The following is a 16,981-nucleotide window of genomic DNA, read 5'->3' as shown; positions in this document are numbered from 1 at the left end:
CTCTCCTCAGAGTTGAAGAGGAAACAGCCTTGAAATTTAAAAGTCTGTTTTAAGGTTCTAGAGAAGTAGAAAACTGGGTGAAGGAAAGCAGCAAGACTTTTAGAAAGGTGAGGGAGAAGATAAGGGAGGAACTCCTAGTGGAGCAAGGGGGAGAGGTAAGGTAACAGGATAAAAAGAAAGGCTGAGAAGGACAATAATGAGTAACAGTAAGATGGAGGGAATTTCACAAAATCTATGCCCATTCTAAGCAGGAAGTACCCACTCTACCTCCCTTGCTCCCAGAGGACATTGAGCCACATTTGTTTAAAGAGGAGGAACTGGAACTAACTGGTGAATGAACCCAAATTACCAGTCTCTGGATGGGTCTCCTGTTACAATGTATTGGGGACTTAGAATGGCACAAAATTTTACATTTCAGATATGGGATTCCATGATGTTTTCAAGACCTTCAGAGATATAATTTACAGTATGTTTAACAGTAACCACAGATATTTCTAACTGCAGATACTGTTTTAAGGAGAATCTGGAGAGCCTAAAGACAAGAGTGTCAGGAAAATAAAGCTAGATGGGATTCCAGGAAGAAGTCTCCTTTGATCTAGGAGAAAAGTTAGAAAAGACAAGGGCCCATGAGAAATCAAGACAAGGATCTCAGTCCTTGTATTTGTGAGAGGAGTAGGAGAAAGTTAGTAAACCTCTTCTGAAATGTGTAGAACCTTTCCCCCATCCCACCCTTAAACTATGAGGCCTGGGGAACTGGAATAGCCATGAGTGTCTCCTCTGAGACAATGTATTTCAGGTTGGTTATTGTCTTTAGTTTTCAAAGACCAAAATAACATCATTATGTTAGAGAAAAGTTTGTGTATCCATTTGCAGCTGATCATACCAATATGAGCTCAGAAGGCTGTGCCATGGGTTGGGTACAAATAGATGCCATAAAGATTTGGGGTAGCTTCTCTAACTGTGCTTATCTCAGATTTATTTTTTGACATAATTTAATATGAGCCCTCGTGACTGAAAATATTAAAGGCCTTGGTCAAATCTCCAAATGTTGAATATAGATTTCTGTTCTTGATCCTGGTATTTCTCCTGGAGTTGTTGAGAAGCAAACACCATATCATCTGTTCCTTGGCCCATTCAGAAGCCACGCTGGGTCTCAGGTACATGACCTTTTTCCATATGAGAGTCAGTATTTTAAGGAGGACTTTGGAAGAATGTTACTAGCAATGATTGAGAGGGGAGGGGGTGGGGAAAGAGAGAGAGAGAGAATGAGAATGAGAGAAATCGAGAGAGAGATCCTCCCTGCAGTTGTCACAGTAAAATCAATTCCCTTTATATTTATAGAGATGGATAATGGAGTCATCCTTGAACTCCTGGGGCATAACCTCCTTTTGCCAGGTAATCTGCAAAATTTCAGTCAGCTTTTTTATGGCCATTGGACCCCTCACCTTGTAAATCTCACCTGATCTGTAAAATATAATGGCCATCAAGTTCCCTTTTAGCTCTAAATCAATCATACTCTGATACTGTGATCATATGATTGCTTACATTTAATAGCAATTTCTCTCTAAATGGGTGATTTTGTTATAAGTAGAGCAGATAAAAAGGAACAGTTTATGCCTAGAACTCATGAACCCATCATAAAGTTTGTTGAAGAATATCCTATATAACCAGCCAAGGTATTGAGCAGAGTGAAGATGGGGGGGGGGTGTTTTGGTTCGTTGGGTACATCCCAAATTGTGTGTCCAGAAGGAATGAGGACACTACAAGTGCTTTGCCACAGGAGAGTAGTCTAATGGCATTCAAAACCTCTTCTTTACTTGGAACTTCAGCTAGGGAGTGATTGATTTTAACTTGAAGCAAACAGTCAGTGGCTTCAGCATGGATTGATGATGGTCTGTTGAGAACACTATGGAAGTGTTGAGTGCATCTCTACTATCATAGCCTCATCACTAATGACTGTGACTTCATCAGCATTGAGTAGTTGAGATGTTTCAGCAGACAGACTAAACCAGGTTGAGGGTAACCAAGAGGATCTCAAACCCTAAAATGAATCTGAGAACACTGAAAGCACTTGGATAACACAAAATAGGAAGAAAATCCTCTCTAGAGATACAATGGGGATGCACACTGGACATGGGAGCACTCAAAGGTTTCCAAATCCAAATAATATTCTGGCACATACAGTTCCTTTTCCCTTCTTTAGTATTTCTTTAGGATATAAGCCCAGGAGTAGCACTGCTGGATCAAAGGGTATGCACAGTTTGATGACTTTTGGGGCATAATTCTAGATTGCTCTCCAGAATGGTTAGATTCATTCACAACTCCCAGGTGGTGCATTCTTTTTTTTTTTTTTTTTTTTTTTATATATATTTTATAATATTATCCCTTGTATTCATTTTTCCAAATTGCCCCCCCTCCCTCTATTCCCTCCCCCCGACGACAGGCAATACCATACATTTTACATGTGTTACAATATAGTCTAAGTACAATACATGTGTGTGAATATCATTTTCTTGTTGCACAATAAACATTAGAATCCGAAGGTACATGTAACCTGGGCAGACAGATATTAGTGCTAACAATTTACATTCACTTCCCAGTGTTTCTTCTCTGGGTGTAGCTACCCCTGTCCATCATTGATCAACTGGAAGTGAGTTGGATCTTCTTTATGTTGAAGATTTCCACTTCCATCAGAATACATCCTCATACAGTATTGTTGTTGAAGTGTACAGTGATCTTCTGGTTCTGCTCATTTCACTCAGCATCAGTTGATTTAAGTCTCTCCAACCCTCTCTGTATTCCTCCTGCTGGTCATTTCTTACAGAGCAATAATATTCCATAACCTTCATATACCACAATTTACCCAACCATTCTCCAACTGATGGACATCCATTCATCTTCCAGTTTCTAGCTACAACAAAAAGAGCTGCCACAAACATTTTGGCACATATATGTTTCTTTCCGCTCTTTAGTATTTCTTTGGGATATAATCCCAGTAGTAGCGCTGCTGGGTCAAAGGGTATGCACAGTTTGATAACTTTTTGGGCATAATTCCAGATTGCTCTCCAGAATGGCTGGATTCTTTCACAACTCCACCAGCAATGTATCAGTGTCCCAATTTCCCCACATCCCCTCCAACATTTGTCATTATTTGTTCCTGTCATCTTAGCCAATCTGACAGGTGTGTAGTGGTATCTCAGAGTGGTCTTAATTTGCATTTCTCTGATCAGTAGTGATTTGGAACACTCTTTCATGTGAGTGGATATAGTTTCAATTTCTTCCTCTGAGAATTGTCTGTTCACATCCTTTGACCATTTATCAATTGGAGAATGGTTTGGTTTCTTATAAATTATGGTCAGTTCTCTATATATTTTGGAAATGAGACCTTTGTCAGAACCTTTGTTTTTAAAAATATTTTCCCAATTTGTTACTTCCCTTCTAATCTTGTTTGCATTAGTATTATTTGTACAGAAACTTTTTAGTTTGATGTAATCAAAATCTTCTATTTTGTGATCAATAATGATCTCTAGTTCTCCTCTGGTAATAAATTCCTTCCTCCTCCACAAGTCTGAGAGGTAGATTATCCTCTGTTCCTCTAATCTATTTATTATCTCCCTCTTTATGCCTAAATCATGGACCCATTTTGATCTTATCTTGGTATATGGTGTTAAGTGTGGATCCATATCTAATTTCTGCCATACTAATTTCCAGTTTTCCCAACAGTTTTTTCCAAATAATGAATTTTTATCCCTAATGTTGGAATCTTTGGGTTTGTCAAAGATTAGATTGCTATAGATGTACCCTTTTTTGTCCTTTGTATCTAATCTGTTCCACTGATCTACCGGTCTATTTCTTAGCCAATACCAAATGGTTTTGGTGACTGCTGCTATATAATATAGCTTTAGATCAGGTACACTTAGACCCAGGTGGTGCATTCTTTATGATCTCCAACAACTCCCACCTTGGGTCAAGGACTCATTTTAAGGAGTGATGCCAAGGTCTAAGCAGTCTTGCCATGTCCAGACAGAAGTCACTAATGATACAGCAACGTCTCCTTTAGTCTTCTGAAAGCAAATAAAGAGGTACCATCATCTGACAGAAGACAAGGTAAGATAAAAGTGTTTTCAATTTAAGAATTCTTTTCATTGTCTGTGATACTGTAGATTTTTGATATTATAAAAATTAAATAATGTCTAGTAAGTGTTTTTTTTTTTTTAAGAGATGATTGCACAAAATGCTAGGGAATTATTTGTGAAAAAAAAATGCTTTGTATTTTACTGCATCTTTTGTCTGCACCACATTACAAGATAGTTCATGGTTGCTGTGCTATGGAAAGTGCAAATTATTAAAATTAACATTTTAAAATAAAAAAGGTTATAAAAAAAACCCTATTTATTTGTGTGTAACACACATTGCTTTGTGAATCCTGGTGGGAGAGCAAAATCAGTATAAAAGGGAAAACCATGACTCCCGTTTAATTGATGGAAATGCTTTTCAACTTGAAAATACCTAAAGATTTCCAGGAATTCCTGAGCTGTGCTTTACTTGAGGCCTTTTTTGGGAGCTCTTTAGCTGTGCTATTGGCTAGAATGTTTGAAAACTTACCTATTTAACTGGTATATTTTCCTTTAAAATAAATATTAAATTTTTAACCAAATAATAATTTCTTATCCAAGTCTTTACTCTTTACATTTGTCAAATACAAGATTACAATGTATATAATATCTCACACCATGTGGAACAATGACCACCAACCCCAAATAGTTCAAATAGATGTTTCTCAGAGTCAGAGCAGAAAGCAGTTGATTCCATTTCTGCAGGAATAGGGCAACAACTCTACTAGTGCAGTCTAGAGAAGGGAGGCAAAGTGGAGGAGATGGAGCAGGAGTTTTTACACTCTGGCCTGAGCAACTTTACCACATAGTGGACTCCAGCTAGGAACCCACTCCACTTAAGAATAGTAACTATACATTACAAAGCTTGCTGATGTGGCAAAGTGATTTGTACAACATTAAGCAAGGGTTCAAGGGGGAGAGTTTTTCTGCAACTATAGCACTAAACTATAGCACTCTTCTGTGGGTCAGCTTTCTGAAAAGATCTCACAAAACCTTAAACCCACACAACACAATTTAGCAATATAAGGTCAAAATGGAGATCTAAGCCACAGATAATTTAAAAGAAAATTAGAATATGAAACATATTACTTATCACATAGATAGAAAGCCAAAGAATTTAGGAATAAACAAGAGAATGAAGAGGAAAATTAACTAATAAAAACAATTTAAAGTCAGATTTTAAAATCTCTTAATCTTTGTTGATTGAGAAAGGAGATTGCAATTCAGGGATGAAGTGAGCCTGAATGATTTTCCACATGGATTATATGAATGAGGTTTACATCCAGTACGGTATCTCCAATGTCTAGTCACGGACTAATATATATTAAAAACTTTACCATGATCCAGCCACTCAAAAGTTTTCCTCTAATGTGCAATCTCAATTGTTAAGATTTAAACTTTTTCTGAATGTTTCTACATGAGGTTTCTGTCCAATGTGGATTTTCTCATGTTTACGAACACTATGGCACCGTGTAAAAGTGTTTCCACAGTTATTGCCTCCATAAAGGTTCTCTTCTGTGTGGATTTTCTGATGTTTTATGAGACAGTTTTTGTATTTGAAAGTTTTTCCACATTGCTTATATTCATAAGCCTCCTCTGCACTGCAGATTGTATGATGGGAAGAAAGCTTGCTGGCTGTGTGAAAGCCTTTCCATAGTCATTACATTCAAAAGGCTTCTCTCCAGTGTGGATTTTCTGATGTACATGAAGTTGCATCTAAAAGTCTTTTCACAAGTTATATTATTAAGGCTTCTCTCCAGTGTGGATTCTCTGATGGACAACAAGGTGGGATCGATCTATAAAAGCCTTTCCACATTCATTACATTCATAAGGCTTCTCTCCAGTGTGGATTCTCTGATGAACAACTAGATGAGAGCAATGTATGAAAGCTCTTCCACATTCATTACATTCATAAGGCTTCTCTCCAGTGTGGATTCTGTTGTGTGCATTAAGATAAGAGTGCCTTATGAAAGTCTTTCCACATTCATTACATTTATACGGCTTCTCTCCAGTGTGGATTCTCTGATGGACAGCAAGGTGGCATTGAGCTATGAAAGCCTTTCCACATTCATTACATTTATAAGGCTTCTCTCCAGTGTGGATTCTCTGATGGACAGGAAGGTAGGATCGATCGATGAAAGCCTTTCCACATTCATTACATTTATAAGGCTTCTCTCCAGTGTGGATTCTCTGATGGATATTAAAACCGGAGAGATGTGTGAAAGTCTTTCCACATTGATTACATTTATAAGGCTTCTCTCCAGTATGGATTCTCTGATGGGCAGCAAGATTGGAGTGAGATGTGAAAGTCTTTCCACATTCATTACATTCATAAGGCTTTTCTCCAGTGTGGATTCTCTGATGCACAACAAGTTGAGAGTGCATTGTGAAAGCCTTTCCACATTCATTACATTTATAGGGATTCTCTCCAGTGTGCATTCTCTGATGGACAGCAAGGTAGGATCGATCTATGAAAGCCTTTCCACATTCATTACATTTATAAGGCTTCTCTCCCGTGTGGATTCTCTGATGGACAACAAGAGGGGAGCGTTGTGTAAAAGTCTTTCCACATTCATTACATTCATAAGGCTTCTCTCCAGTGTGGATTCTCTGATGGGTAGCAAGATTGCAGTGAGATGTGAAAGTCTTTCCACATTCATTACATTCATAAGGCTTCTCTCCAGTGTGGATTCTCTGATGGACAACAAGACGAGATTGCATTGTGAAAACTTTTCCACATTCATTACATTCATAAAGCTTCTCTCTAGTGTGAATTCTCTGATGTTCAGCAAGACTGGAGTGCATTGTGAAAGTCTTTCCACATTCATTACATTCATAAGGCTTCTCTCCAGTGTGGATTCTCTGATGGACAACAAGACGGGAGTGCATTGTGAAAGCCTTTCCACATTCATTACATTCATAAGGCTTCTCTGCAGTGTGGATTCTCTGATGGGCAGCAAGATTGGAGTGAGATGTGAAAGTCTTTCCACATTCATTACATTCATAAGGCTTTTCTCCAGTGTGGATTCTCTGATGGACAACAAGATGGGAGCGATGTATGAAAGCTTTTCCACATTCATTACATTTATAAGGTTTCTCTCCAGTGTGCATTCTCTGATGGACAGCAAGTCGGGAGCGATTTATGAAAGCTTTTCCACATTCATTACATTCATACAGATTTTCTCCAGTGTGAATTCTCTTATGGTCAGCAAGACTGGAGTGAGATGTGAAAGTCTTTTCACATTCATTACATTCATAAGGCTTTTCTCCAGTATGGATTCTATGATGGACAACAAGACGGGAGTGAGATGTGAAAGTCTTTCCACATTCATTACATTTATAAGGCTTTTCTCCCCTGTGGATTCTCTGATGTTGAGTCAATTTGGAATAACATTGGAAATCCTTTCCACATTGATTACATTTGCAAGGCTGTTTTTCTGTGTGAATTGTCTCATGTTTAGCAGAAGTAAATTGCTCCTTCAAAGTCTTTCCATGTTTCTTACATTCATAAAGTTTCTCTCCAGCATGGATTCTCTGATGCTTGCCAAGTGAAGAGAGTACAAGCAAAGCTTTATCACATTCATGACACTCAGGTGTTTTCTCTTCAGAATGTATATTCTTATCTTTAGCAACACTAGAACTTTTTATTAAAGCATTTCTGTGTGTATTCCATTCATAGTGTTCCTTTCCAGGATGGTTTTTTTTCTGCTTAGCAACAAGAGGCCTGTATTCACTATATTGAAAAAAGTCTTTCCATGAGATCACTTTCAGATTTGTAGTCATCTCTTTCATATCAAACCATGTCTCTGCATCTGAAAGAAACAAAGACACACGTGTATAAATATACCCTCTAATGCTGGCTGATAATAAAATCAATGAATTTAATTTTTCCAGCCAAAAGTTGTCAAAGTGAAACAGACAGATTCAATCATTTTTAAGTGCTATTAGCTTACACCAATAAAGGGATTGAATTACCACAGAGTTCCACACACAATACAACAAAATTAGAACCCCACAACAAAGCAAAGAGAAAGGCAAAGTGAAGGATCTCATAATGTAGAAACCAGGCTATGAGCTCTGAATGGCTGAGTAACCTGATCCAAATCCCTGTAGCAGAGATTAAAAATAGAACCTGCAAAGGAAGCTTCTCAATCTATTGCATTACATAGATGTGCTGCATTTTACTTCCAATCCTTTCTTTCAAATTCAATCTCAAGCACCACCTAGCTATGCATCACTAGGAATGTACTTATTTGCCTAGTTTTCTTTTAGAATAAAGGTAATTATTGTACCCATTTCCCAGATTGTTGTATGCATCAAAAGAGATAATACCTGTAAAACACTTGGCACACAGAAGGCACCATATGCTTGTTAACTACTACTGTTGTCACTATAATTTTGATTCTCTTCACCTCAACTCTTCCTTCCTTCATAGACATCCCTCCCCTCCATATACATACATCTGTTAAACATGATGTATTTCTGCAATATTCTATTTAAAATGTAATATTCTTTGTTGAGACTTTCTTGGGGTCTCTAAGCAGCCTTCATTTCAGTTCAGTAATCACCATACGAGTAGCCAGAGGTTAAAGTCCAAATCCTTTATTGTCTCCTTCACCTGGGGCTCAGCTAGTTTTCTGGCGGCCTTGTGGATCTTACTCAGTGGAGAAGTGAATGAGGAGAGCCTGCCACCACTTGTCTGTCTTTCCTCTCTGTCTTTCCTAGTTCTGATTCTGGCTGAGTTTCTCTGAGCTTATATGCTCTCTTAACATAGGTGTGAATCTTGTAGAACTATATTAAGTACTAAGTACATGCACTGAAATAGAGAAATATTAAGCACCATGCTAAATTAGATAACTATTGTCTCTATCAATTCCACTGACTTAGAACCTTGTAAGAATCCTTTGTTTCAAGATCAGTGTTCTGGGGAAGACAACAGACCTGTAAAACAGATCCAGGAGAGACAATTTGAGAATAATCGGACTCCCTGAAAAATATGAGAAAAAAAAGAGCTTGGACACTATTTTCCAGGAAAATATCAAAAAGAACTGCCCAGATGTTTTAGAAACAGAGGGAAAAATAAACATTGAAAAAATTCATTGACCACCTACTGAAAGGGACCCTAAAATCAAAACACCAAGAAATATAGTGGCCAAGATCAAGAACCATCAGATGAGGGAAAAAATACTGGAACCTGCTAGAAAAAAAATCAATTCAGATATGGAGGAGCCACAATAAGGATAACCCAGGATCTAGCAGCATCCACATTAAAGGAGCGAAGGGCCTGGAATTTGATATTCCGAAAGGTTAAGGAACTTGGTATGCAGCCAAAAATAACTTACCCAGCAAAAATGACCATCTTTTTCCAGGGAAGAAGATGGACATTTAACGAAATAAATGAATTCCATCCATTCTTGATGAAAAAACCAGAGCTACACAAAAAGTTTGATCTTCAAATACAGAACTCAAGAGATTTCTAAAAAAGTAAAAAGAAATCTTGAGAACTATATTTCTGGCATAAAGATATGTAAAGAACACATAGATAATTTGTCCTAGAAACTAGAGGTGGAAAGGAAATTATATCACAAAAAAGGGTAAAGTGGTGGTACTACATCTCATGAAGAGGTAAAGGTAACCTGTTATATCTGAAAGAAAGAAAGGAGGGGGATGAACATAGTGTGTATAATTGGTATATTCGATTTATGGTGAAACTCCTTCCACTTCATTGAAAAGTGGGAGGGGAAAAGGGAAAAGGGAAGGAGTAAGGTAAGGAGAAGGGAATACAGAAATTGTGGGGTAAAATAGGGGGAGGAACTTTAAGGTGGGGAAGGGATACTAAAAAGGGAGGGCTGTGAAAAGCAAGTGGTGCTCACAAGTTTAATACTAGGGAGGGGGGTAAGAGGGATGGAAAGGAGAAAAGCATAAGCAGGGGTTAACAGGATAGCAAGCAATATAGAATTAGTCATTTTCACCTTAAATGTGAACGGGGTAAACTCCCCCATAAAGAGGAAGCAGTTAGCAGACTGGATTAAAAGCCAGAATCCTACAATATGTTGTTAACAGGAAGCACACCTGAAACAGGGTGATACATTCAGAATAAAGGTAAAAGAATGGAGCAGGATCTAGGATCTACTATGCTTCAGGTGAAGCCACAAAAGCAGGGGTAGCCATCCTCATCTCAGATCAAGCAAAAAAAAAATTGATCTAATAAAAAGAGATAAGGAAGGGCATTATATTTTACTAAAGGGTAGCATACATAATAAAACAGTATCAATATTAAACATATACGCACCAAGTGGTGCAGCATCTAAATTCTTAAAAGAGAAATTAAGAGAGCTGCAAGAAGAAATAGACAGCAAAACTAAAATAGTGGGAGATCTCAACCTTGCACTCTAAGAATTAGATAAATCAAACCACAAAATAAATAATAAAGAAGTCAAAGAGGTAAATAGAGTACTAGAAAAGTTTGATATGATAGATCTTTGGAGAAAGCTAAATGGAGACAGAAAGGAGTACACTTTCTTCTCAGCAGTTCATGGAACCTATACAAAAATTGACCATATATTAGGACATAAAAACCTCAAAATCAAATGCAGTAAGGCAGAAATAGTAAATATGCAATGAAAATTACATTCAATAAAAAGCCAGGGGAAAATAGAACAAAAAATAATTGGAAACTAAATAATCTCATACTAAAGAATGATTGTGTGAAATAGCAAATCATAGACATAATTAATAACATCACCCGAGAAAATGATAATAATGAGACATCATAGCAAAATGTGTGGGATACAGCCAAAGCAGTAATAAGGGGAAATTTTATATCTCTAGAGGCCTACTTGCATAAAATAGAGAAAGAGAAGGTCAATGAATTGGGCTTACAACTAAAAATGCTAGAAAAGGAGCAAATTAAAAACCCCCAGACAAACATGAAACTTGAAATTCTAAAAATAAAAAGAGAGATTAATAAAATTGAAAGTAAAAAAACTATTGAATTAATTAATAAAACTAAGAGTTGGTTCTATGAAAAAACCAACAAAAGAGACAAACCCTTAGTAAATCTGATTAAAAAAAGGAAAGAGGAAAAGCAAATTGTTAGTCTTAATAATGAAAAGGGAGAACACGCCACTAATAATTAGAACAATAATTAGGAGTTACTTTGCCCAACTTTATGCTAATAAACTCGATAAATGAAATGGAAGAATACCTTCAAAATTATAGCTTGCCCAGATTAACAGAGGAAGAAGTAAATAGTCTAAATAGTACCATTTCAGAAAAAGAAATAGAACAAGCTATTAACCAACTCCCTAAGAAAAAAATACCCAGGACTAGATGGATTTACATGTGAATTCTACCAAACTCTTAAAGAACAATTAACTCCAATGCTATATAAACTATTTGAAAAAATAGGGATTTGAAGGAGTCCTACCAAATTCCTTTTATGACACAGACATGGTACAGATACCTAAACCAGGTAGGCTGAAAACACAGAAAGAAAATTATAGACCAATCTCCCTAATGAATATTGATGCTAAAACTTAGATAAAATATTAGCAAGAAGACTACAGAAAATCATCCCCAGGATAATACACTATGACCAAGTGGGATTTATACCAGGAATGCAGGGTTGGTTCAATATGAGGAAAACTATTAATATAATCGACTATATCAATAACAAAATTGACAAAAACCATATGATTATCTCAATAGATGCAGAAAAAGCACTTGATAAAATTCAAAATCCATTCCTACTAAAAACACTTGAGAGTATAAGAATAAATGGACTATTCCTTAAAATAATCAGGAACATATATTTAAAACCATCAGTAAACATCATATGTAATGGCGATAAACTGGAACCTTTCCCAGTAAGATCAGGAGTGAAACAAGGTTGCCCACTATCACTATTACTATTCAATATTGTACTAGAAATGCTAGCCTCGGCAATAAGAGCCGAAAAGAGATTCAAGGAATTAGAGTAGGTAATGAGGAAATCAAACTATCACTCTTTGCAGATCATATGATGGTATACTTAGAGAACCCCAAAGACTCTGCTAAAAAGCTATTAGAAATAATTCATAACTTTAGCAAAGTTGTAGGATACAAAATAAATCCCCATAAATCCTCAGCATTTTTATACATTACCAACACAATTCAACAGCAAGAGATACAAAGAGAAATTCCATTCAAAATAACTATCGGTAGTATAAAATATTTGGGAATATATCTACAAAAGGGAAGTCAGGAATTATATGAGCAAAATTACAAAACACTTGCCACAAAAATAAAGTCAGATTTAAATAACTGGAAAGACATTAAGTGCTCTAGGATAGGCTGAGCGAATATAATCAAGATGACAATACTCCCTAAACTAATCTATTTATTTAGTGCTATTCCAATCAGACTCTCAAGAAACTATTTTAATGACCTAGAAAAAATAACAAATTCATATGGGAAGAAAAAAAGGTCGAAAATTTCAAGGGATTTAATGGGAAAAAAAATCAAATGAAGGTGTCCTAGCTATACCTGATCTAGAACTATATTAAAAAGCAGCAGTCACCAAGACCATTTGGTATTGGCTAAGAAATAGACTAGTTGATCAGTGGAATAGGTTAGGTTCACAGGACAAGATAGTGAATAAAAATAGTATCTAGTGTTTGACAAACCCAAAGATCCCAACTTTTGGGATAAGAATTCATTATTTGACAAAAACTGCTGGGTAACTGGAAATTAGTATGGCAGAAACTAGGCATGGACCCATACTTAACACCACATACTAAGATAAGTTCAAAATGGGTGCATGATTTAGGCATAAAGAACGAGATTATAAATAAATTAAAGGAACATAGGATAGTTTACCTCTCAGACTTGTGGAGGAGGAAGGAATTTGTGACCAAAGGAGAACTAGAGATCATTATTGTTCACAAAATAGAAAATTTTGATTACATCAAATTAAAAAGCTTTTGTACAAGCAAAACTAATGCAAAAAAGATTACAAGGAAAGTAACAAATTGGGAAAACATTTTTACAGTTAAAGGTTCTGATAAAGGCCTCATCTCCAAAATATACAGAGAACTAACTCTAATTTATAAGAAATCAAGCCATTCTCCAATTGATAAATGGTCAAAGGATATGAACAATTTTCAGATGATGAAATTGAAATTATTTCCACTCATATGAAAGTGTTCCAAATCACTATTGATCAGAGAAATGCAAATTAAGACAACGCTGAAATACCACTACATACCTCTCAGATTGGCTAAGATGACAGGAACAAATAATGATGAATGTTGGAGGGGTTGTGGGAAAACTGGGACACTGAGGCATTGTTGGTGGAGTTGTGAAAGAATCTAACCATTCTGGAGAGCAATCTGGAATTATGCCCCCAAAAGTTATCAAACTGTACATACCCTTTGATCCAGCAGTGCTACTACCAGGCTTTTATACCAAGGAAATACTAAAGAAGGGAAAGGGACCTGTATGTGCCAAAATGTTTGTGGCAGCCCTTTTTTAGTAGCTAGAAACTGGAAAATGAATGGATATTGATCAATTGGAGAATGGCTGAGTAAATTATGGTATATGAATGTTATGGAATATTATTGTTCTGTAAGAAATGACAGCAGGATGAATACAGAGAGTTTTGGAGAGACTTACATCAACTGATGTTGAGTGAAATGAACAGAACTAGAAGATCATTATACACTTCAACAAAAATATTATATGTGGATGTACTCTGATGGAAGTGGATATCTTCAACATAGAGAAGATCTAGTCCAATTCCAATTGATCAATGATGAACAGAAACAGCTACACACAGAGAAGGAACACTGGGAAATGAGTGTAAACTGTTTGCATTTTTTGTTTTTCTTCCCAGGTCATTTTTACCTTCCGAATCCAATTCTTCCTTTGCAACAACAACAACAACAACAACAAAATTCGGTTCTGCACATAGATACTGTATCTAGGTTATACTATAACATATTTAATATATATGGGAATGCCTGACATCTAGGGGAGGCGGTGGAGGGAAAGAGGGTAAAATTTGGAACAGAAGGGAGTGCAAGGGATAGTGTTGTAAAAAATTACCTACATATGTATCGTCAAAAATGTTATAATTATAAAATTAATTAAAAAAAAAAAAAAAAGATCAGTGTTCTGGTCCATAATACATTTCTTTTTTTTTTTTTTTTTTTTTTTTTTTTTTTACCATAATACATTTCAATAAAAAAGTTTCCTTTGCTTAGATTACTAAGAATAAGTTTTATAAACTGTTGCTTATGCTCAAACTATCTCTAAGTTTTTATTCTGGATTTAAAACTTCTTGACAGTTTCTCTTTCTACACCCAGGGCTTAATGCAATGCCTAGAGCAGAACAGGTGCTTAATCGATTTTTATTAATTGGCTGACCTTATCTGGGGCTGATCATATGGCCCAATCCCACCACAGTGCTTGCATGCTGGTCCCTCTGAGGGGCCAAATTTATGTTTCTATTTCTATCTCTTTCCTGCTCCCTCTCACATATGAATAAATCCCATACTGAAGATGACAAGGGCCTAGGGCTCCTGATGCTATTATGGAATAACCAGGAGTCTTTCCCTCCATATCCCTAACCTAAGGGAAGCTGTCAGTTATGTAGAGAGTGAATTGAATTTAAGTGAGGGAGGGCTGTCCAAGGTCACAGGCCCCACTTTCCCTCACACAGTCCATCTGTGTTCATTGGCCAGGTACAGATCAGGATTACTGGAGATGGCTCTGGATGCAGATGGACAGTGGAGACCTGAGTCTTTTTAAGGTAAGTTCTCCAACAGGTCTCCTATGAATAAAGCTGCCCTCATCCAGATTAAGGCTAGGGAGCAGTGGAGACAATTAATCTCTTATCTAGGCTAAAAAAATCTCAATAAATAAAAAGGAATGAATGAATGACTAGGGGAGGACTCAGGGTTTCTGGCCAAAGCAGAAATGACTCTGATTTACACTTAGTTTAAGTCAATGAGGACCCAAGCAAAGACCAAATGAATTTAGCAAGGAAGCTATGGGCACTCGATGAGAATCAGACTGATTTTAATTTAAAGTTTGTTCCTTAAGAAAGGAATCAGGGCATAGTGGATAGAGTAGTACCAGTCCTGAAGTCAAGAGGACCCCAGTGTAAATCTGTCCTCAAACAGTAATTTCTAGGTGTGTATCCCTAGGGGAGTAAGGAAGGAAGGAAGGAAGAGAGGGAGGAAGGGAGGGAGGAAGGAAGGAAGGAAAAGAAAACATAAAGGAAATCTATCCAAAGACAGTTTAGTGATAAAAAAGAGGGAGAAACTGCTTTTAAGAGCATTTATAGTTAAGGATATATGATATCCTAGGTGAACAGAGGGATGGAAGGAAAGAAGAAAAAAGAAAACAGGCAAGGAAGGATAAGAAAGTGGAGAGAGAGACAAGGGAGGAAGGGAAGGAAGGAGGCAAGAAGAGAGTCTTGCAACTAATCAGTTCCAGCTTGTGGCCAGCTTTCCTAAGAGGTTGTTATTTGCCCTATGTATTGGTGTTTACCTGTAGCCTGCATGGGAGAGTTGGCAGAAGATAAAAGCGGGGGAAAGGGAGGAGAAGAATAAAATAAAAAGTGTACAGCAAAGAAGAAAAGAAAAATTTAAGGAAAGCAGAAAGCAATGGATGGCACTAAATACACTATCATTTATGGCGGATGGAAATTTATTGTTATCTATTTTGAATCCTCCCTTATGTTCTGCAGAACATAAAACATGTGTAAAAATTGTTCTTTTCTGACTTTTTCTATTTTGTTTTAATTTCAAATAAATATCAAAAAACTAAAAATAAATGCTTTTTGGCTTAAGGAAGGCCTAAGACAGCCTGAGATCTCTTTCCTTGATTGTAAATAGTTGGACGGCCCCAAATTTCCAACAAAGACTCCACTAGGATCATTGATTCTTCATTAGAAGGGAACAGAAAGGCCATGGAGTGCAAGCCCCTCATTTTATAAATGAAAAGACTGAGGTTCAGAGGTTCAGTGAGGTGCTCAAGGTCTCACTACCACAAGAGTCTGAAAAAGCAATCCAAGCCAGTTTCCCACCCACATGCACATCACATGAAGAAGCTTCCTGGGATAGCAGCCTATACCCCAGCTTGCAACTCACTCACCAGGACAGGAGTTCCTCAGGCCTCCTCTCTCCAAAAGGGAGATTAAATCTTCTCTGGAAACCATAAGTCCTGGGAGGAGGAAGATAGTGGGTGTGAGCCTTGAAACTGATCACTTATTCCTCATTGAACAGGGCGGGGGTGCAAGGCCCACTGGGTGGTTCCAAGGACAAGGATGGTTTTCAGGGTGCTTATTGCCAGGGGAAGAGGGCAGAGGGGAAAGAGGCCAAGCAAGCAATCTGGAGTCAGAATATCCTGATTTTGTTGCCTCCTTTGCAGCAGGATGGCAACATCTCACAGCTTCCATTTTCTGGACATTAGAAGCAGCTGGTAGCTGCTGTGTTAGTAGCATAGCACTCCATGCTGGTAGCATAGAGAAGGGAGCACCTAGCCTACAGTCAGGAAACCCGGAGTTCAAATTTGGATTTAGACATGTCCTGGCTATGTCCTCTGGGCAACTAATTTCATCTGTTTGATTCATCCTCCAAACCTGTAAAAGAAAGGTAAAGATGCAGCCCAAAACACAGGGTTATGGTGGGGATCAAGTGCAATAATGTGCATGAAGGAAGCTCTGAGCACAAGGCCTGGATACAAGCAAATGTATGGAAAAACCTCCTTCCTTCCCTTTCTCTCCCTGTATCTGTACAGGACTTTGGGGGATGTATGAAGGAAGATCAAGGACCCGCTGCTGTGCTGGGAATTTATGAGTTCCACGGGGGCAATGAAGT

The 16,981-nt window shown here is 37.3% G+C and overlaps 2 protein-coding genes across 2 annotated transcripts in view; both read right to left on the bottom strand.

Annotated features, from left to right (window-relative positions):
* LOC141564996 (uncharacterized) overlaps window positions 1-16,981 on the bottom strand; it is a 218,839-nt gene that overhangs the window by 190,958 nt on the left and 10,900 nt on the right. The window lies entirely within an intron of this gene.
* LOC141564989 (uncharacterized) overlaps window positions 5,624-16,981 on the bottom strand; it is a 138,068-nt gene continuing 126,710 nt past the window's right edge. The window contains exons 4-5 of the mRNA XM_074307913.1: window positions 16,257-16,325; window positions 5,624-7,927 (exon numbers count right to left, since the gene is read on the bottom strand). Coding sequence (XP_074164014.1) covers window positions 5,859-7,927; window positions 16,257-16,325 — 2,138 coding nt within the window. The 3' untranslated portion in view covers window positions 5,624-5,858. The remainder of the gene's footprint in view (window positions 7,928-16,256; window positions 16,326-16,981) is intronic.

This window comes from Sminthopsis crassicaudata, chromosome 3 (assembly GCF_048593235.1).
Source record: "Sminthopsis crassicaudata isolate SCR6 chromosome 3, ASM4859323v1, whole genome shotgun sequence".
Classification (NCBI taxonomy): Eukaryota; Metazoa; Chordata; class Mammalia; order Dasyuromorphia; family Dasyuridae; genus Sminthopsis; species Sminthopsis crassicaudata.
The sequence above is the reverse complement of the archived record's forward strand: the minus strand, read 5'-3'. Positions and strand labels throughout refer to the sequence as shown.